This window comes from Chrysemys picta, chromosome 11, assembly GCF_011386835.1.
Source record: "Chrysemys picta bellii isolate R12L10 chromosome 11, ASM1138683v2, whole genome shotgun sequence".
Lineage (NCBI taxonomy): Eukaryota > Metazoa > Chordata > Testudines > Emydidae > Chrysemys > Chrysemys picta.
Window position 1 is genome coordinate 32,383,344 of NC_088801.1, and position 16,626 is coordinate 32,399,969.

The window sequence follows — 16,626 nt, forward strand, 5'->3', positions numbered from 1 at the left end:
CCTACTGGGCCCCTTTTATCTTCAACCTTATCTCAGGCCCAGTTCCCTCAGGTTCTTCTCTACCTCCAGGCAAGAGAGGAGCACCCTTTTTCACTCCTCTGGTCTCAGCCAGGAACTGACCTGCTAAGGTCCTGCAGCTTCTTTTAGTTAAGGCTACCGGGCTCTGATTTGCTGCTTCCATGAGGTTTCTCTATGTAGTCCTGGAGGACCCACCTTTACTGTTCCTTTCCTGTCACTTCACTGCTTCCTGGGTTGGGATGTATAGGACTTCAGAGCTACCCGTATGGAGCTGCAAAGGCCAGATACACCTCAGCACACTTCCAAAAAGGCTTCAATTTCAAGAATGGAATAATAAGCCTTATGGTAAACCATTTGGAAGGGGAAAAAATTAATAAAATAACTACATCCTGGAGTAACATATACATAAACCTTGGACTTTGTTTGTTAAGCCCATAGCTTACTTGCACTCAGATTTAAAAATTTTTATTACTGGAACAAATGGTGTGGAAAGGTCCTGAAAACAGAAGTGGGTAAGAAAAGAGGTGTATATGCTAGATACAGGTGGCTATGTTGCAGCATCTCTTTGCAAATCTATGGAAACCCTTCTGCATGAATACACTGGTTGGGGCTCCACAGATCTAAGTAATGAATAGCCACTCTATACAGCCTGCTCCTCAGGCAACCTGGCTGAAATATCCCAAAACTGTAAAGTTTTGATCTAGACTTGGGTCTGAACTTCTCCATAGTCTGGGGATGTTTGGGTCCAGCTTTTGGTTGGGGCCCATTTCTACTAAAGAGCAGTATTTGACACATGGGATGAAATCCTGGCCCTTCTGAAATGAATAGAACTGCCCAGCTAAACAAGCAAAATATATTTAAGTAAGTTTTAACATAACTACACATCTACTCACCACTTATATACTTCTGTTCTGCCATGTCTGTGATACTCAGCAAATCTCCTCCTTGTGTCTGACAGGCAACACGTGCCTCATTCCAAGAAAGAATAGAAAAAAGATTGAACTGGTAGCAAATTTGGGTGTCAGGGTTCTTCTCCCAAAAAATATCACTACCAGGCTCTGTGTGAAAATCAGTTAAAAAACAACATGATGCAACAAAACAATTACAGAGAACACTATAATATAACAATCTAGTTAATGTTGAACACAATGTGGAAATGCTATTGAAGCATGAGTTTGAACTCATTTTCAGTGTTTAGTGTTAAAAGCACACAAGAAAATAGGATGCTATGTGAATTTTAAAAGTTTAAAAATTTTCACCAATGTAAATGAACTGTTCGGCTTTTCACAAAGTTAGTATTAGGGGGAAGGGCCTCACCTGGTGTAAATTGTCATAGCTTCACTGCAGTCAGAGCTATGACAATTTGCACCAGCTCCTAGAAGCTTAATGGTGAAACTAACTCAGTGAATTTTATAGGAACAGGGCGAACCCCGACCCCCACACCAGAGGGGAAGGCAGTTACATTTCCCCTTACCCAGTGTCCAAGAGGGATGAACACATTATGAACAATTAATGAAGGCAAGGCTGGTAGTACTGCTTATTAAGATTTCCTGACATTTCTCCATTGTAAAACCCTGTTTTTAGTTGCTTATAACTTTGCTGAACTCTAACCATTTGGGCTGCAATTTTCCACCTTGCTTGTCTGTCTCCGGCAGAATTTTTTTGGTGGAAATTTGCCCAAAATAGCTCCGCTGTTTCCGAGAACATAGGTAGGGGGAAATATGTTGATCTACCAATGTTAAGAAATTCTGGAGACCTTTTCCTTCAAAACGCTATAGTGTCCCCATGCTTTGGAGTGGGGACTTGAAATTTGGCAGTGCGTGGTCTTGGGTGTCATGATGTGTCTTTTGCTATCTGTGATGGGTCAGCTGCTCCACACTATCAAAAAGGGGGTTAAAAGCAGCCCTAGGGAGGCTGTGCCAGAGGCAGCCAATTAGAAAAGGTCTGAGGGGAGCAGCCAATCATGGCCCGGCAGGCTCACATAAGAAGGGCTGCAGGGCAGAGCAGGAGGAGTCACTCCCTGGAGCTTGAGGAGGGAGGTAGACTGGCTGCCTTGCAGGCTGAGGGCAGCAAGCACCCTGGACATAGCAGTGCTGGAGGCTGAGGCCCTGAGGCTAGGGCAAAGAGGGTGCTGGGGCCACGGGGAAGTGGCCCAGGGAGCTCCACAGAGGAGTTGGAGGGGATGCAGTAATTGGCTGCTATCTATAGGGTCCCTGGGCTGGGACCCAGAGTAGTGGGTGGGCCTGGGTCCCTCCCACCCTGCTCCTCACCACTGGGGAAGTGGCTAAACAGTAGACTGCACTTGCCATGAAAGGAAGTGGCTGGACAGTGGATTGTAGCTCCCCCGGAAAGGGGGAGAACCAAGTGCCAAATACTGAGCCTGTTAAAGGCAGTGTGGGACCAAAAGCAGCTTAAAAAGGTGTGCTGTAGTCAAAAACAGTAGAGGCCCTGTACCGAATGAATCATCATCCACCTGCATGCTGTGGAGAAAGTCTCCATAGATCATCTGGATGGGTGGTCTGGTAAAAGGGCAAGGGTCCAGTCAGTGGACATCCCTTATATTTATATTTTGCTCTAGGGATCTGGGTCTCAGAGATAAGCATAAAGAATTATAGTAATGGCTATAATTTTTTGAAGAAACATCCATACTAACAGAATGGCAATGATCTTGCAATTCATAAAACAACCTGCTCTCCTTGAACTAGTGTACGACATCAGACAAACTTTTATTTACAAAACAGAGAAGAAAGGCAGTACATACCAGCATTTGGGCAAAAGCCCCATTTTTCATCTCGTTCATACTGACTTGTTGTGGCACACCAGTAAAATTCCCTGCTCTCTCTGGTGCATTCGTAGTACCATTTGTTCTTATATTTAAATGGAAAAATACAAGGGAGACCAAGAGAATTTCCCAGCAGGGTATATGTTTCTACAATAAATAAAATAAAAGGAAATGGAAAAATCTGTATCAGTCAAATACTAGTTTCTTTTCTCCTTTTTTTTTAAACTTGATATCATAGCAATGCTGTTATTAAGACTACAGCAGCATACCCTACATCAGCAGAAGTTTATTTTTTAAAAATTCCAGTCAACCTAAGATTTTCAGGCAATTTTTCAAAACTGTGACCCTGATTTACTACTATAAAAATGTATATGCAAAATGTAATTATGCATACAAAATCTGCATTTGCGACTAATTGCACATAGAAATGTCCATGCAATTTGCCTGACCTGCATGCACAAGTCCTTTTAGATACATTTTCAAGAGCAGGGCTTTGAACATCACATCCTTCTTTGTATATATTCAATGCCAAACAAACCCCAAGAATTTTATGGTTTTCTACTATTCTTGAATTTTCCCTGTTTATTCCTCTCTTCTATAGTTCCTTGACGCTAGAATTTTAATAAGTGTATTTTACCAAAGGGAAAAAAAATATTTTACAGTGTGAATGGTAACAATCTGACTTTGGGGGAAGAGTAACCAATGCTATTTGAATTCACTATATCTTTGGTTAATGCCTTTATAAAACAATCTAGATTTTTTCCTACCACATTAACAAAATATGGAAAAAATTAAGTACATCTGAAAGCTGCAAAGAAGCTTTACCTCACTAAATAATTTATTAACTTCATAGTATTGCCCTTCAGAATAGGGGCATTTTTAAAGCACCATAATTGTTTTTAGCATGGAACTAATATTTGTGAAAAGTGCTGGACTGATAGCCTGGAGATCAAAGTCCTCTGTCTATAGCTCATGCACAGCATACAGAGTTTTAGTTTCCCAGAGCTGATGGCAGTCCATCTCAATAAGGGTGGGAGAGTAGTTTATTCACTATGAATCTCGTTCAAAGCCCAACAACGTTAACGGACAGTGTGGGACACATGGGAGATAGCTGTATTATTTTTATGAATATTATACATACCTCATTCTATTTGATTACTATCATGCTATCAGTCCTGAGTGATTTTTTGCACATCAGCACAAACCCAAAATCAATGGCTGTAAGTAGCCAATCACTGGTATTTAAACGATATAGGTGTCAATACCACTGAAGATTTGTCCTCATCATGCTCTGATCAGCAGGCTGGCTTAGCAACCCCCAGAGGGTGGGGGAATACAAGTGGGGGAAAATGAAGCAAAGGATTTGGGATGGATTAAAGCCTCAGCCCTGAACCTCAGAGGGACACAGAAGGAGGTAGTGATTGCTGAGAAGACACTGATCCTCCTCTCCCAGATGTTGGAGTACAGGGATGAGTCAGGCCTACCTAAGCTTAGCATTTATCTCAAGATTTAAGACAGACAATGTTTGTTTAGGCCTTTTTGCTGTTTTAAACCTTTTCTCTCTGATTGCTATGTTTCTATAGGTGAATAAATACTATTTTTTTTAATGAAGCTGTTCTAACTCACTGCATTTTTATGCTGCTTACAGCTCCCAACAGGACGTCTATCTCAGGGGCCAAACCTAGTTGGACCTGCTGAGCAAACATGGTTGGCAAAGTGGGATGCTGTAATCTGGAGAATCATCCTAACAGTGGGGTGAATTGCAGGAGAGAAGTGCAGGTCCTGGCCCTGTCACTTGAAAGGGGTCCTCATGGAGAGACTGAGTGAGGGGGTCAAATGTACAGCTCATGCTGGAAATGTGACAGTGAAACAGTTTTATCTCTGTATCTTCATTTCTTTTTTATGAATGTTAACATATTTGGATGCTTGTATTGTCTGTAAATATGGAAACCTATACTCTTTAGTTTATATGCAACACCCACCACTTAGCCAAAACACCAGATCAAAATACCCCTAAACTTTAAGTGTTTGAAATCTGAGCCTGGATCCTGAAATTTGCTCTTGGTCCCTTTCTCTATAATAGGATAAACCAAAGTACCGATCTCCATACCCCAGTGTTTCAGGTGTTCAAAATCCAGACCTTGAGGTTGCCAGTCCTCATATTGCTATACTGTATTGTGACCTCTGGTCAATGTTGTATCTTACAGACAGGAGCCTATACCTTCACTAACTCACTCTCATTGCACTGGGGAGGTGAGGCCACTACTGCTGAGCTTGGTGGGGGCAATGGGGTGGCTCTACTATTCTATTCAGGGGTCTGCCCTACTCAGAACAAAGAGGCACCTGGAAACTGCAGACAGCTGCTAGTGCTTCCACATGCTCAGAAATGTTCCTGTGCTGCCTGCAGTTCCCACTTTGATAGCTGTGCTATAGAGGAGTGAAACTACAGGCTCATGGGTGAACAGCGATTGCCACTTCCCTGGGAGGACAGCTGATGGAGCCTGAAAGGTAGGAGGAATAGGGTCTACGGCTGGTTGGAGGAGGGCACTGGAATCTGCAGGGGTGATGAAGGCTGCTGGAGCCTTCAGGGATTGGGGAAGGGAACATGTGGCAGCTTGCTTGGGCTACAAAAAAGGAGATTCTGGAGCCTGCCAGGGAGCAACGGGGTGCGACTGGAATTACCAAGAAGAGGGCAGACTGCAATTTACACAGGGAAAGGAAAGAAACTGGGGAAGGGAGTGCTGAGTGCTTAGGAAAGGTGAACAGGGGGTCAGAGGAGAGAATGCTGGCCCAGGGGTTAAGAGGGAAATATGGAGTCCATGTCAGGGGGAAGTTAGAGAAATTCCCTCCTGATATTTGTGCACACATATTGTGTGTTTGAGCTTGACTTTTTCCTCTTGAAACATAATACATGCACTGAAATGGAGGGCGAGGGAGGGAATGATGGGATCTGTGAAGACTTTGAAAGTCAACACCAGACTCAAAGTACATCATGCTTTTTTAAAAATCAAATCTGATGATTATTTGTAGTTTGCCTGAGGATTTTTAAAATCACAGGGCTTGTAATATTGGGATCCTGATCCAACTTGTGATGCTTTATAATACTGTAAAAAAACCAAACGCACACACACCCTAATTTTAAGACTCAGCATGATCAGGTCAGGAATGATAATGAAATTGATAAGTTATGTCTCACCTTGCTTCAGAGAAACTGTACAAAATTCTAATGGCAATGTGGATGGAGACTGTTTTATTTTTACCTTGAAATGGACGTTCACAAAGATCTTCATCATAGGACATGTACTGCTTCCACTCGTGATTAGTGATTCTTTTTGCCACAACGTGTTTGCCATTTTCAGCTGCTAGTTTGTATTGTGATGCACCAACCAACAGCTTTCCCTTACAGTTCCACCATAATGAATGCTGAGCAGAATCACATTCTAACAGGCTTAATGGTTGCTCTTCATTACTGATGTTCAGTCCTAGACAAGTGCTTCTGCCTATGTTGAAAAGATGACGTTTCGATACCCATTTCCACAACATATATTTGGAAAGTTGATTGCAGTCTTCAAGAACAAGTCTAAATGCATCTGCTTTAATGCACAGGTTGAGATGTTCACTTTGGATGATAAACATCCCTTTGTCTGGGGAAAAAAGAAGTTTCAGTTCATGATACTTTTTTGCAGATTATTATACGTTATGCAGGACCAGGGCCTTAGTTTTGACCATTTGAATTAAAACATGCTTAGCTTTTACAAAGAACTTTGAAATTATCTTTCAAATTACATATAAAATATTAAAAACAAACAGGTACTCCAAAGACAAGAAGACTGTTCCAAGTTGGTGGTGGCATAAAAAAAAAAAATGCATTAAGCTCTCAGCAATCCTTCAGAGCCCAATGCAAATAATCCCACCCTTTTATTTAAGGCTAGTACTTCTGAACTCACTCTTTCTTGTTTTTAAGTATTCGGCATTGTGACACCTATTTTATGTTGTATAAAATGTTAACTACATAGGCCGAGACTTTCAAGAGCAATCAGTAATTTTTATTCTCGGTTGAGACCTGCTCAGCACTTTCTACAAATCAGGCCTGTTCAATATAGCTCAAGCTGGCCACCCAAATAATAAGGCACCCAAAATCATTAGTCACAAAATCTTGGCCATAGAGAATTCATAGAATCATGGAAATGTAGAACTAGAAGGGACTCCAAGAGGTCATCTAGTCCATCCCCCCTGCGCTGAGGCAGGACCAAGTAAACCTACACCAGCGGTAGGCAACCTATGGCACGCGCGCCAAAGGCGGCATGTGAGCTGATTTTCACACTGCCCAGATCCTGGCCACCAGTCCGGGGGGCTCTGCATTTTAATTTAATTTTAAATTAAGCTTCTTAAACATTTAAAAAACCTTATTTAATTTACATACAACAATAGTTTATTTATATATTACAGACTTATAGAAAGAGATCGTCTAAAAACGTTAAAATGTATTACTGGCAAGCGAAACCTTAAATTAGAGTGAATAAATGAAGACTTGGCACACCATTTCTGAACGGTTGCTGACCCCTGACCTACACCATCTCTGATAGGTGTTTGTACAACCTGTTCTTAAAAACCTCTAATGATGGGGATTCCACAACCTCCCTTGGAAGCCTATTCAACTATAACCATAGTTAAGCTCTGGAAAGATTTTCCTAAAATCTAACCTAAATCTCCTCTGTTGTAGATTAAGCCCGTTATTTCTTGTGTTCCCATCTGCGTACATGGACAACAAAGAACATTTATAAGTTCTGCAAGTTTGCAAGCGTCAGTGAGAAGAGTCCAATCATAGGACTGGAAGAAACCTTGAGAGGTCTCATGGCAGGACTAAGTATTATCTAGAGTCTAGAACATCCTTGACAGAAGTTTGTCTAACCTACTCTTAAAATTCTCCAGTGATGGATATTCCACAACCTCCCTAGGGCAATTTATTTCAGTGCTTAACTACCCTGACAGGAAGTTTTTCCTAATGTCCAACTTAAACTGCCCTTGTTGCAATTTAAGCTCATTGCTTTTTGTCCTGTCCTCAAAGGTTAAGGAGAACAATTTTTCTCCCTCATCCTTGTAACAGAATGATGTCTGCTTGTTTTGCAACAGAGTTACACTGTTAACTCCCAGATCTCTTTCTGCAGTACTTCTTCCTAGGCAGTCATTTCCCATTTTGTAAGTGTGCAACTGATTGTTCTGTCCTAAGTGAAGTACTTTTCATTTGTCCTTATTGAATTTCATCCTATTTACTCCAGACCATTTCTGCAGTTTGTCATGTTCATTTTGAATTTTAATCCTATCCTCCAAAGAACTTGCATCCCCTCCCAGCTTCATATCATCTGCAAACTTTATAAGTGTACTCTCTATGCCATTATCTAAATCATTGATAAAGATATTGAACAGAACCGGACCCAGAACTGATCCCTGTGGGACACCACTTGATATGCCCTTCAAACATAAATGTCAACCGCTTTAGAATTGCTGGCTTTTCTCTATCCAGTATAGGGAGATGGACAAGCCTAGTATAGGAAAAACATACTGTGAATAAAACAATATGCTTAGGTCATCATTCTATGCAAAAAAAAAAAAAAAAAAAAAGTCCGATTGCAAGGGGTAAAAGGCCAACAGCTGTCAGCACTCTCAGTTCCTGTTTACTATGTTCAACACTGCAAGAGGGCACCTTCACTTCCCACAAAAGGCAGTGGGAAACTTCTCATGCTGGTAATGAGAGTGTTTTACTCCCCTCAGCAGCAGCAGATGGGAGAGTAGTAGGGAGTTGCTCGGAATAGGGAGAACTTCACTGTCCTCTGACAAGACATTGGGAAGGAGAGCAATGGTGAAAACCTGATGGGATGCCTACAGTTTGTTCTACCAGGATAAAAGGCAGCCATTGAGGTGGGAGAGGGGATCTTTGTTTTCCTCCCACCAAGGGTCCGTCTTCACTGCAGAATTAACCAGGGCTCTTACTTGGGAGTTGTCTCTAACCCCCTTCCTGTCCACACACAAAACTTTTATCTCAATGTGATGGTACTTTCAACCCAGACTAACTGGCCTATCCTGGAGGTGTAGCCAGAATATGAGGCTTTCACTCAGGCTGGTAACACACTCACTCTGCAGTGAGGACCCAGGCTAGATCACTTAGTTCTCTACTCCCTTCCCACAATTCCCCTATGTGCCCAGAAAGCCAGAGGAGTTCTCCCACAATTCACTGGGAAAGAATCATACAGCAGCTCAGTTTACTGCGGCACAGAGAACCATGGGATTTGCCCCCCAAAGTCCTAATGCCGCACACCAGTCAGGCTCTGTAGTGTGGCTGCTCACATCTCAGGTAGGTTCACTCTGGTGTGAACACCCGAACACTTAGCTCTGCAGTAAAGACATGTCTAAAGACAGAGAAGAGAGGCCGGGATCCAGAGTAACAGCCGTGTTAGTCTGTATCCGCAAAAAGAAGAACAGGAATACTTGTGGCACCTTAGAGACTAACAAATTTATTAGAGCATAAGCTTTCATGGACTACAGCCCACTTCTTCGGATGCATATAGAATGGCTATCAGAAGGGTAAATAGAGATGTGCATTCCCCTCCCCAAAAGCAGAGGAAAGAAGAGCAGATCTTCAGCCCTCTGCCTTCTGGCAGGTAGGTGAACCTAGCATGGAGGAATCCTTACGCTTCTCACCAAACATATAATTGCTGGGGTGGGGAAAGGAACATCTTCACTCCCCTCCCTAAAGTTCAGTACAGAGCCCTGAGGAGAGTGGGCTTCCCTCAGGAGAATGGGGACAGCACCACTATCCTCCCCTAGGGCAGAGTATAGAGGACATGGGGGAAGCTGGCACGGTGGCAGTGGGGATGGTGAAACTTTTCTCCAGAACAGGAAGGAAGAAGCAGAGAGGACTCCCCAGAAGAGGAGAGGGATCTGGTTTGAAAAACGGAGAGCATTTCCTAATGTAACCTGGTGATTATGTTCCCAAACAAAAGCCAGAGTCCCATGCTGCTGCCAAAGAGCTGCACATGTAAACATGCTGTCAGTGTGAACACATCCCCCAAACAGGCTGAGTGCAGTCTATAACTGCAGGACAGACCAGGAGGAAAACAAAAAGGAAAAGGAAAACTGCAGGACAGAACAGGAGGAGGAAAAGGAAAAAGCAACAACATTAAGCCCAGGGCTGTTCAAAGCAGCTGCCTTTCGCACTAGTTGCTCAACATGGGTGGCTCATTGCTTCACTTACTCAAAAAGTAGGGCACTTGGTCTTGACTCAAAGCTGCATCGTCTTCAGCCAAACTGCAGCAAACTAGCAGCATGGAACAAACCAGGAGTTGGATCTGCACACACAGCATTTCTGCAGAGTAACAGCTCCTGGCAAACACTTTCCTATGGACTCAGTCGATGCAAGAATACCACACTTTTCAGGGAGAGGGCGATCCTGGATATGCAGCTGTTTCCCGGACCACCACAGCCACTCTGACTCCTCCTGGATTGATGAGGGGGGAGGGACATGCAAACCCCCACCTCCGCTAACAGCAACTGCTTTCTGAACAAGGGGGAGGGACGTGTCCCGCCAGCCCTTGCCTAAGGAAGGGAAATGCAGGAACCCCACACTGTTAATTTGTTTCTGCCTAGAGGAGGGACATGCAGCACCGACTCCCTCCAACCCCTGCTTGGGGAAGTGACATGTAACTTCCCAATCTCACCCACTCTGCCCTGCAGCCCGAGGGAGGAAACGGCAGGGACCTTCTGCACCCTCCACGTCACTGCCACATGCAGCCTGAGGGAGGGGAAGTGAAATACACCACACTTCTTTCCTGGCCCCAGAAAATCCCAAGTGAGGTACAGGCAGCTCCCCTGCTCACCCCACCCCTCCCGCTGGTCTGAGGAAGCAGAAGTGCCATGCAGTTTCCCCCAAAGCAGCTGTATCTTCATTCCCCCAGCCCCACCCCAGCTTCAGAGCAAACTTCTTGGAACTTGAGTGACGTTCTGGGGGACTCTCTCTGGGAAGCTGATAGGGAAAGAGGTCTCTGTTTAAGGAAAGAGGGACATGCTAAACAGAAGGGGGAGAACTGTTAGCTGGTATAAAGTTAACAGCTGGTACAAATACACTTCTAATCTTAATGGTATCAATACATTTCTAATTAAGAGGTCAGGACAATGTTTTTAATGCTAGAAAGCAAATTCAGAGTAGAGATTAGTATGAAATGGTGTGCGGAGCACTATACAAGACTGAATCTGTGACTGATTGGGGGTTAGCCAGCAGTGGGCTCAGACTGACTAGAGCAAAATCTGACATGGGCTCCCTGGCTGGTGAATGGCTCAAGTGACACAATTAAGACATGCCAAATTAGAAGACATGGATTTACTTGAAATCTGAAAATCACAGACTCTGTTCCCTACGCCCCTGCCCTGTACCCAATTGCAAGTATCCTGAAAAAGAGCAGGAAAATTACAGGAGGACACTAGGCAGAAACAGGCGATGCAGCAATTTCTGGCAGTGTCCAGTCACATGTACTGACTGGACACTAAAAATCCCGTTACTGCAGGCAGCTCAGGGGAGAGTGGCAGCCTGTGGCCCGGCCCTGAAGTGGCAGTTACCATGGTAGCCTATGTGAACCAGCTTGGGCTGCCCCTTTGAGGAGCATGGTTTGCAGGGCTGCAGTGGAGGACAGAGGGCGGGGGGGGGGAGGGGCATGGCAAGGGGGTAAGGAGCTCCCAGCAGGCATGGAATGTTCCCTGGGACAGGAGGAACACAAACTGCTCCACCAGCCAGTGTTTCCCCAGCCCACACTCTCAGGCAGCTCCAGGGCCCGCGCGGGTGGGGATGGGGGTTGCTGGGCAGCAATGCACAGGGAGGCAGGAGGGCTGTATCCTAGTTCGCAAGCAGGGTGGCCTGGTTGCTCCCATGGTTGCAGTGCTCTTCTGACCTGCACTCCCAGGCAGCCTGCTGAAGCTGGGGTTTGCAAGTCCCTTGGGGCTGCTCACGCTGGAATTGAGGGGGAGAGCAGTGAGCGATGAGGCCTGGAGGATGGTGTGGGGCTGGTTTTCAGACATTAGAAAGTTGGCCACCCTAGTTACCAATTTAGTCATTTTCCAACCCTTTCCAAAATTCAAACACCCCCACTAATTTCAATTTCTGGGGAAAGTACTGGGACAGAACACAGATGGGTGGAATTAATATGAAGGTACAGTTTTAATCTGGGTAGGCTCTTCCCTCCCTGGCTCTGCTACTCATGAGAAGAGATAACAAAAGTCCATGTTTGTGTTCAGAGCATAGCTGAAATCCCTGCTTGATTTCCAGCTATTGTTGTGGTGACTTGTCATCTTGTTTCTTTTTCTCTTTCTTCCCCCTTTTATCATATCCCCTGCTTCCCCCACCCCCATCTCCCCCCAAAAAAGATACAAGGGAGGAAAACAGAGTCCTTGGGTTTGAGGGAGTTGAGTGAAGGTCTATCAGGGAGAATGGGGAACCAGGAGGTCAGGGCAGGCTACTAGGTCTGAGGCTACTAGGAGTCAGTAAGTGGCTGTCATTCTCCCTGCACAGAAAGACAAACAAATGGCTGGCAGATGAGGCACTGCATCATATTTCGCATCAAAAAACAGCAGCAGTAGTCAAAAGAAAGGGGCTGAATTACAGAACTAGCTGGGGCAAATCACGTTCTCTGGATGGTTTGGCAAGTTGCAGTGCTCTAAGAACTGTAATGCTTCCTTCACAAAGGCTGAAATTTTCAGACAGGCTCAGACCCCGCAGCTGGGATCAGTAAGATTTCGGTATGTTGGGTGATGAGTAATTTCTTAGAATCTAGCCATTAATGAGATCCCTAAATGGGAACCAAGCTCTTTTGGAAAAATCTAGCCCCAACTCTGGGTGCTAAGCATTTGAAAATCTGGCCCTGAGTTCTTTTGAAAATCTGGCCGATAATGACCCTCTGGTCCAGTTAACATTTGATGACCTTGTTGCCTGAAATCTGCCCAGCAATGCCTCGCTTTTCCTATGGGACCTTCTGGGTCACACCGAGGGATTGCACTGCTCACATAGCTGTACATTCAAAAATAAAACTATCCAGCAAACCATAAAGTTCTGAGTGGAGAGAGTATCACCTGACTGTTTAAAGCCCAGCTCCTTTTTGTGTATTTTAATGTAAACAGAGTTGGTATCATAGATTTCAAATATTAAAACAAATGTTTTATAAAATAAAATTAGCAATTTATTAATTCTAAGTGACTTTACTTCCTCCATCCCCATTCTTCACATTTTCCTCCCTAACTAGATGCTTCTTCAGTCTCTTTTAGGCCCATATTAGGAGAGTTTTGCCAATTTAACTATACATCTTCCTCCAAGAGATTTTCTTCACTGTTTTGGGCTCATTTATTTCCCTCTGTTTCACATCCCTCTTTTCTAAACGTGCCTCTCAATTTCCCAGTCCACCATCTTCTTTCCCTGTCCCTTCACACATTAGTTGCCTCCACATATACTAGTGACACCCTGTAACCATGTTGCCAGGGTGGCAAATCCCAGTGGTTCTTCAGGGCACAACTCACCCCGCTGCAGCTCTCCACTAGTATGTCTATTCTCAGAGGTCCAGTATAGTGGTGTTTTGGCCCTCAGGCCAGAGTACCCTTTGGTCCTACTCCTTTCAGGGCACTGAGGCTCAAAGGTAATCTGGAACAAAACAAAAACAGGGCTATCCACAGATCTTCTGTAGGACCTCACCCTTCCATTCTTGGCTGGTCTCTCAACCTATCTGTACTCCTGCCAAGTCCCCCTCAGGGGTGTCTGGTTGTTCCTGCTACGAGAGCTGATCCAGTTGGCAAGCGAGCTCCATTTCAGGGCTGAAACCAGGCTTCTCTCCCACCTACAAAGGCAGAGCTCTGGACTCCTTCTTGGTCAGGCCCAAACTGGGCTAGCTATTCTCTCCACATCCGCCAATGGCTGTGGGTGTAGCGGGACAGGGCCATCTGGGTCCACAGGCTTTCCCTAACCTTTTCATTGCCAATGGAGAGCCCGTCAGCCTCCTTAATCCTCTCATTGCCAGTGTGAGGCCTCTCTGTCCCATCACACCCCATTATTTCCCCACATACTAGTCTGTATACACTCCTGGTACTGCTTCACACACCAACTCCCCCCACTATGGCCTCCACACACAGTCACTAACCTCACACCTCACTAGAGCCCATCCACAAACACTAGCCACTCTCTTGCCAGTGCTAGGGTTGCCAACTTTCTAACTGCACAAAACCAAACACCCTAGCCCCGCCCCTTCCCCAAGGCCCCACTACCTGCTCACTACATTTCCCCCTCCTTCGGTAGCTCGCTCTCCCCCCCCTCACTCACTTTCACTGGGCTGGGGGAGGAGGTTGGGGTTCTAACTGGGGATGCAGGCTCCAGGGTGGGGCCAGAAAGGAGGGGTTCAGGGTATGGGATGGGGCTCCGGGCTGATGCAGGGAGTTGGGGTGCAAGAGGGGTGAGGGTGTCATGGAGTGTGGGGGGGCACAAGGCCCTGCACCCCTGGCTTCCTGCGATTTAGCCAGCCAGTAAAGCAGGTGGCTTATTTAGACGACAGGAACACAGTCCAAGACAGGTCTTGCAGGCACAGACAACAGGATCCCCCCAGTTAGGTCCATCTTGGGGTCCCAGGGCACCACAGCCCCCTTGGGAGGTCAGAGCCCTGTCTGCCTCCCAGCCATTCCATCAGCCAGCTCCTGAAACTCTCCCTTCAGCGACCCCTCTCACAGCCTTTGTTCAGTTCCCCGGGCAAAGGTGTCACCTGGCCTCTAACCCCTTCCTGGGTTCTCATGTTACATGCTCAGGTATCTTCCCTCAAGGACAGTCTCCCATCCCCCAATGCAGACCGTCCTAGCCAACCTCCCCTGCCTTCCCAGCCAACAGTCCCCACTCAGCATTCAAAGACCACATTAAGAACAGTCCCAGTTCGTCACAGAGGGCTCTGGCTGCAGGCTCCGGGGTGGGGCCAGGAATGAGGGGTTTGCGATGCAGGAGGGGGCTCTGAGTTTGTGGGGGGCTCGGGGCTGAGGCAGGGGGTTGGGGCACGGGGTTACCTCAGGCGGCTCCTGGTCAGCGGTACAGCAGGGCTAAGGCAGGCTCCCTGCCTGTCCTGGCACCGCGCTGTGCCCCGGAAGCAGCCAGCACCAGGTCTGGCTCCTAGGTGTGTGTGTGGGGGGGGGGGGCAGGAGGCTCTGTGCACCGCTCTCACCTGCGGGCACCGCCCACCAGATCCCTTTGGCCATGGTTCCCAGCCAATGGGAGTGCGGAGCCAGTGCTCAGGGCAGGGGCAGCGCACAGAGCCCCGTGGCCCCCCTCCCTGCCTAGGAGCCAGACATGCTGCTGCTGGCTGCTTCTGGGGCGCAGTGCAGAGGCAGGACAGGTAGGGACTAGCCTACCTTAGCCCTGCAGCACCGCCGACCGGACTTTTAATGGCCTGGTCGGCAGTGCTGATCAGAGCCGACAGGGTCCCTTTTCGACCAGGCGTTCCGGTCAAAAACCGGACACCAGGCAACCCTAGCCAGTGCCCTATAGGTGTACAAGCTTCCCTCCCTTCACAAAGTAGCCCACCACCTTCACTAGAGACCCTCCACACACACACACTGGCCATCCTCTTGCTAGGGCCCCCACACTCTCACACATTAGCAGCTGTCCATATTCCCATGGCCCAGTGGAGAATAGAAATGTCACATGTTTAGCTGAACTGTAATTGAGATGGCAACTAAGCAGCCTCTATTTTGCTGTTCTATTTAATGAGCTGATTTGTAAATAATTTGCATTAAACATTACACATGTTGCTTCACAGAACTTGGCAGCTATGCATTAGTTCCTCCAGGGAGGGCCCCGCTGTCACATACTCTAGCAATAGTGCCAAGAACAAACAGGCCCCCAAAATCATGAGATCTTTTGAAAAATATAATTTTTTTTTAAATTTGACTTAATAGTTTTTGATCATTTAGGTTCCACTTTTCAAGCATTTATCTACATCAAAGAGGGCTAGAAAAATTACCTTTTTAAAAATGAAAACACTTCCAGCATAAAAATGGCATTCAACTCTGACACCTCCTTCTGCCACTAATCCCCCTCCCAAAAGAAAAAGCCCCCAAACCTATTGCAAGCAGAGTTTTTACCCCAAGAAGGGAGAAATGCCAGAGCGTCCATGAAGTCTAGTATAGCTTTGGTATTAAGAAAACACATCAACTATTGCAAGACTTGCATCACAAGGTTCACTCACCACTAGGGGAGCCTCTTCCTGGCTCTGCTCCAGTCCAACGCCCCCTTCTATGGGTCATTCATGCTCTCTCTTCATGACTTGGCCCTCCTGTCAGGTCACCATACCCCTCCCCTTTCGGGATACCAAAGTCCCTCTGGATGACTGTCCTAGGCAGTCTTCGCTCCATTGCCTGGTCTGTGCCACTTCCCTAGCAGCTCGTAGGGGAACCCAGGCCCACCAATAACTCTGGGTTCCAGGCCAGGGACCCTGCAACCAGCAGCCAAGGTCTGCACAGTCCCAAACCTTGCTACTGTTTCCTTGAGCTGCTCCTACTTCATCTCTATCAGGCTTTTTGCCCCTATCAGGCTCTTTCTCTACCTTCCTCTGGGTATGCGCTTCCCTCAGGGCCAGGGCCCCAGCACTTTGATTCTCCCCTGCTTTCCTCCTTTCCCTCTCTACAGCTAGGGAGTGACTGTAGGGCTCCACACTGCAGACCCCTTTCTGCTGCCAACTCCCTGACTTTATCATAGATCTGCCTGTCCCTTCTCAGCTGGGCTCTATTCCCAATCAGGGGCCTCTCTAGTGTGACCTATCAAG

The 16,626-nt window shown here is 46.3% G+C and overlaps 1 protein-coding gene across 4 annotated transcripts in view; it reads right to left on the minus strand.

Moving 5' to 3' along the window:
* PLA2R1 (phospholipase A2 receptor 1) overlaps positions 1-16,178 on the minus strand; it is a 94,218-nt gene extending 78,040 nt beyond the window's left edge. For 3 of the 4 annotated variants that reach the window (XM_005309420.5, XM_008178476.4, XM_065560660.1), the window contains exons 1-4: positions 10,053-10,303; positions 6,061-6,444; positions 2,780-2,947; positions 912-1,076 (exon numbers count right to left, since the gene is read on the minus strand). In XM_005309420.5, the coding sequence (XP_005309477.1) occupies positions 912-1,076; positions 2,780-2,947; positions 6,061-6,444; positions 10,053-10,161 (826 nt within the window). In that variant the 5' untranslated portion in view covers positions 10,162-10,303. Of the gene's footprint in view, positions 1-911; positions 1,077-2,779; positions 2,948-6,060; positions 6,445-10,052; positions 10,304-16,050 lie in introns of those variants that run through there. The other variant, XM_065560659.1, reaches the window with a different exon arrangement.
* Between the last annotated feature and the right edge of the window lie 448 nt (positions 16,179-16,626).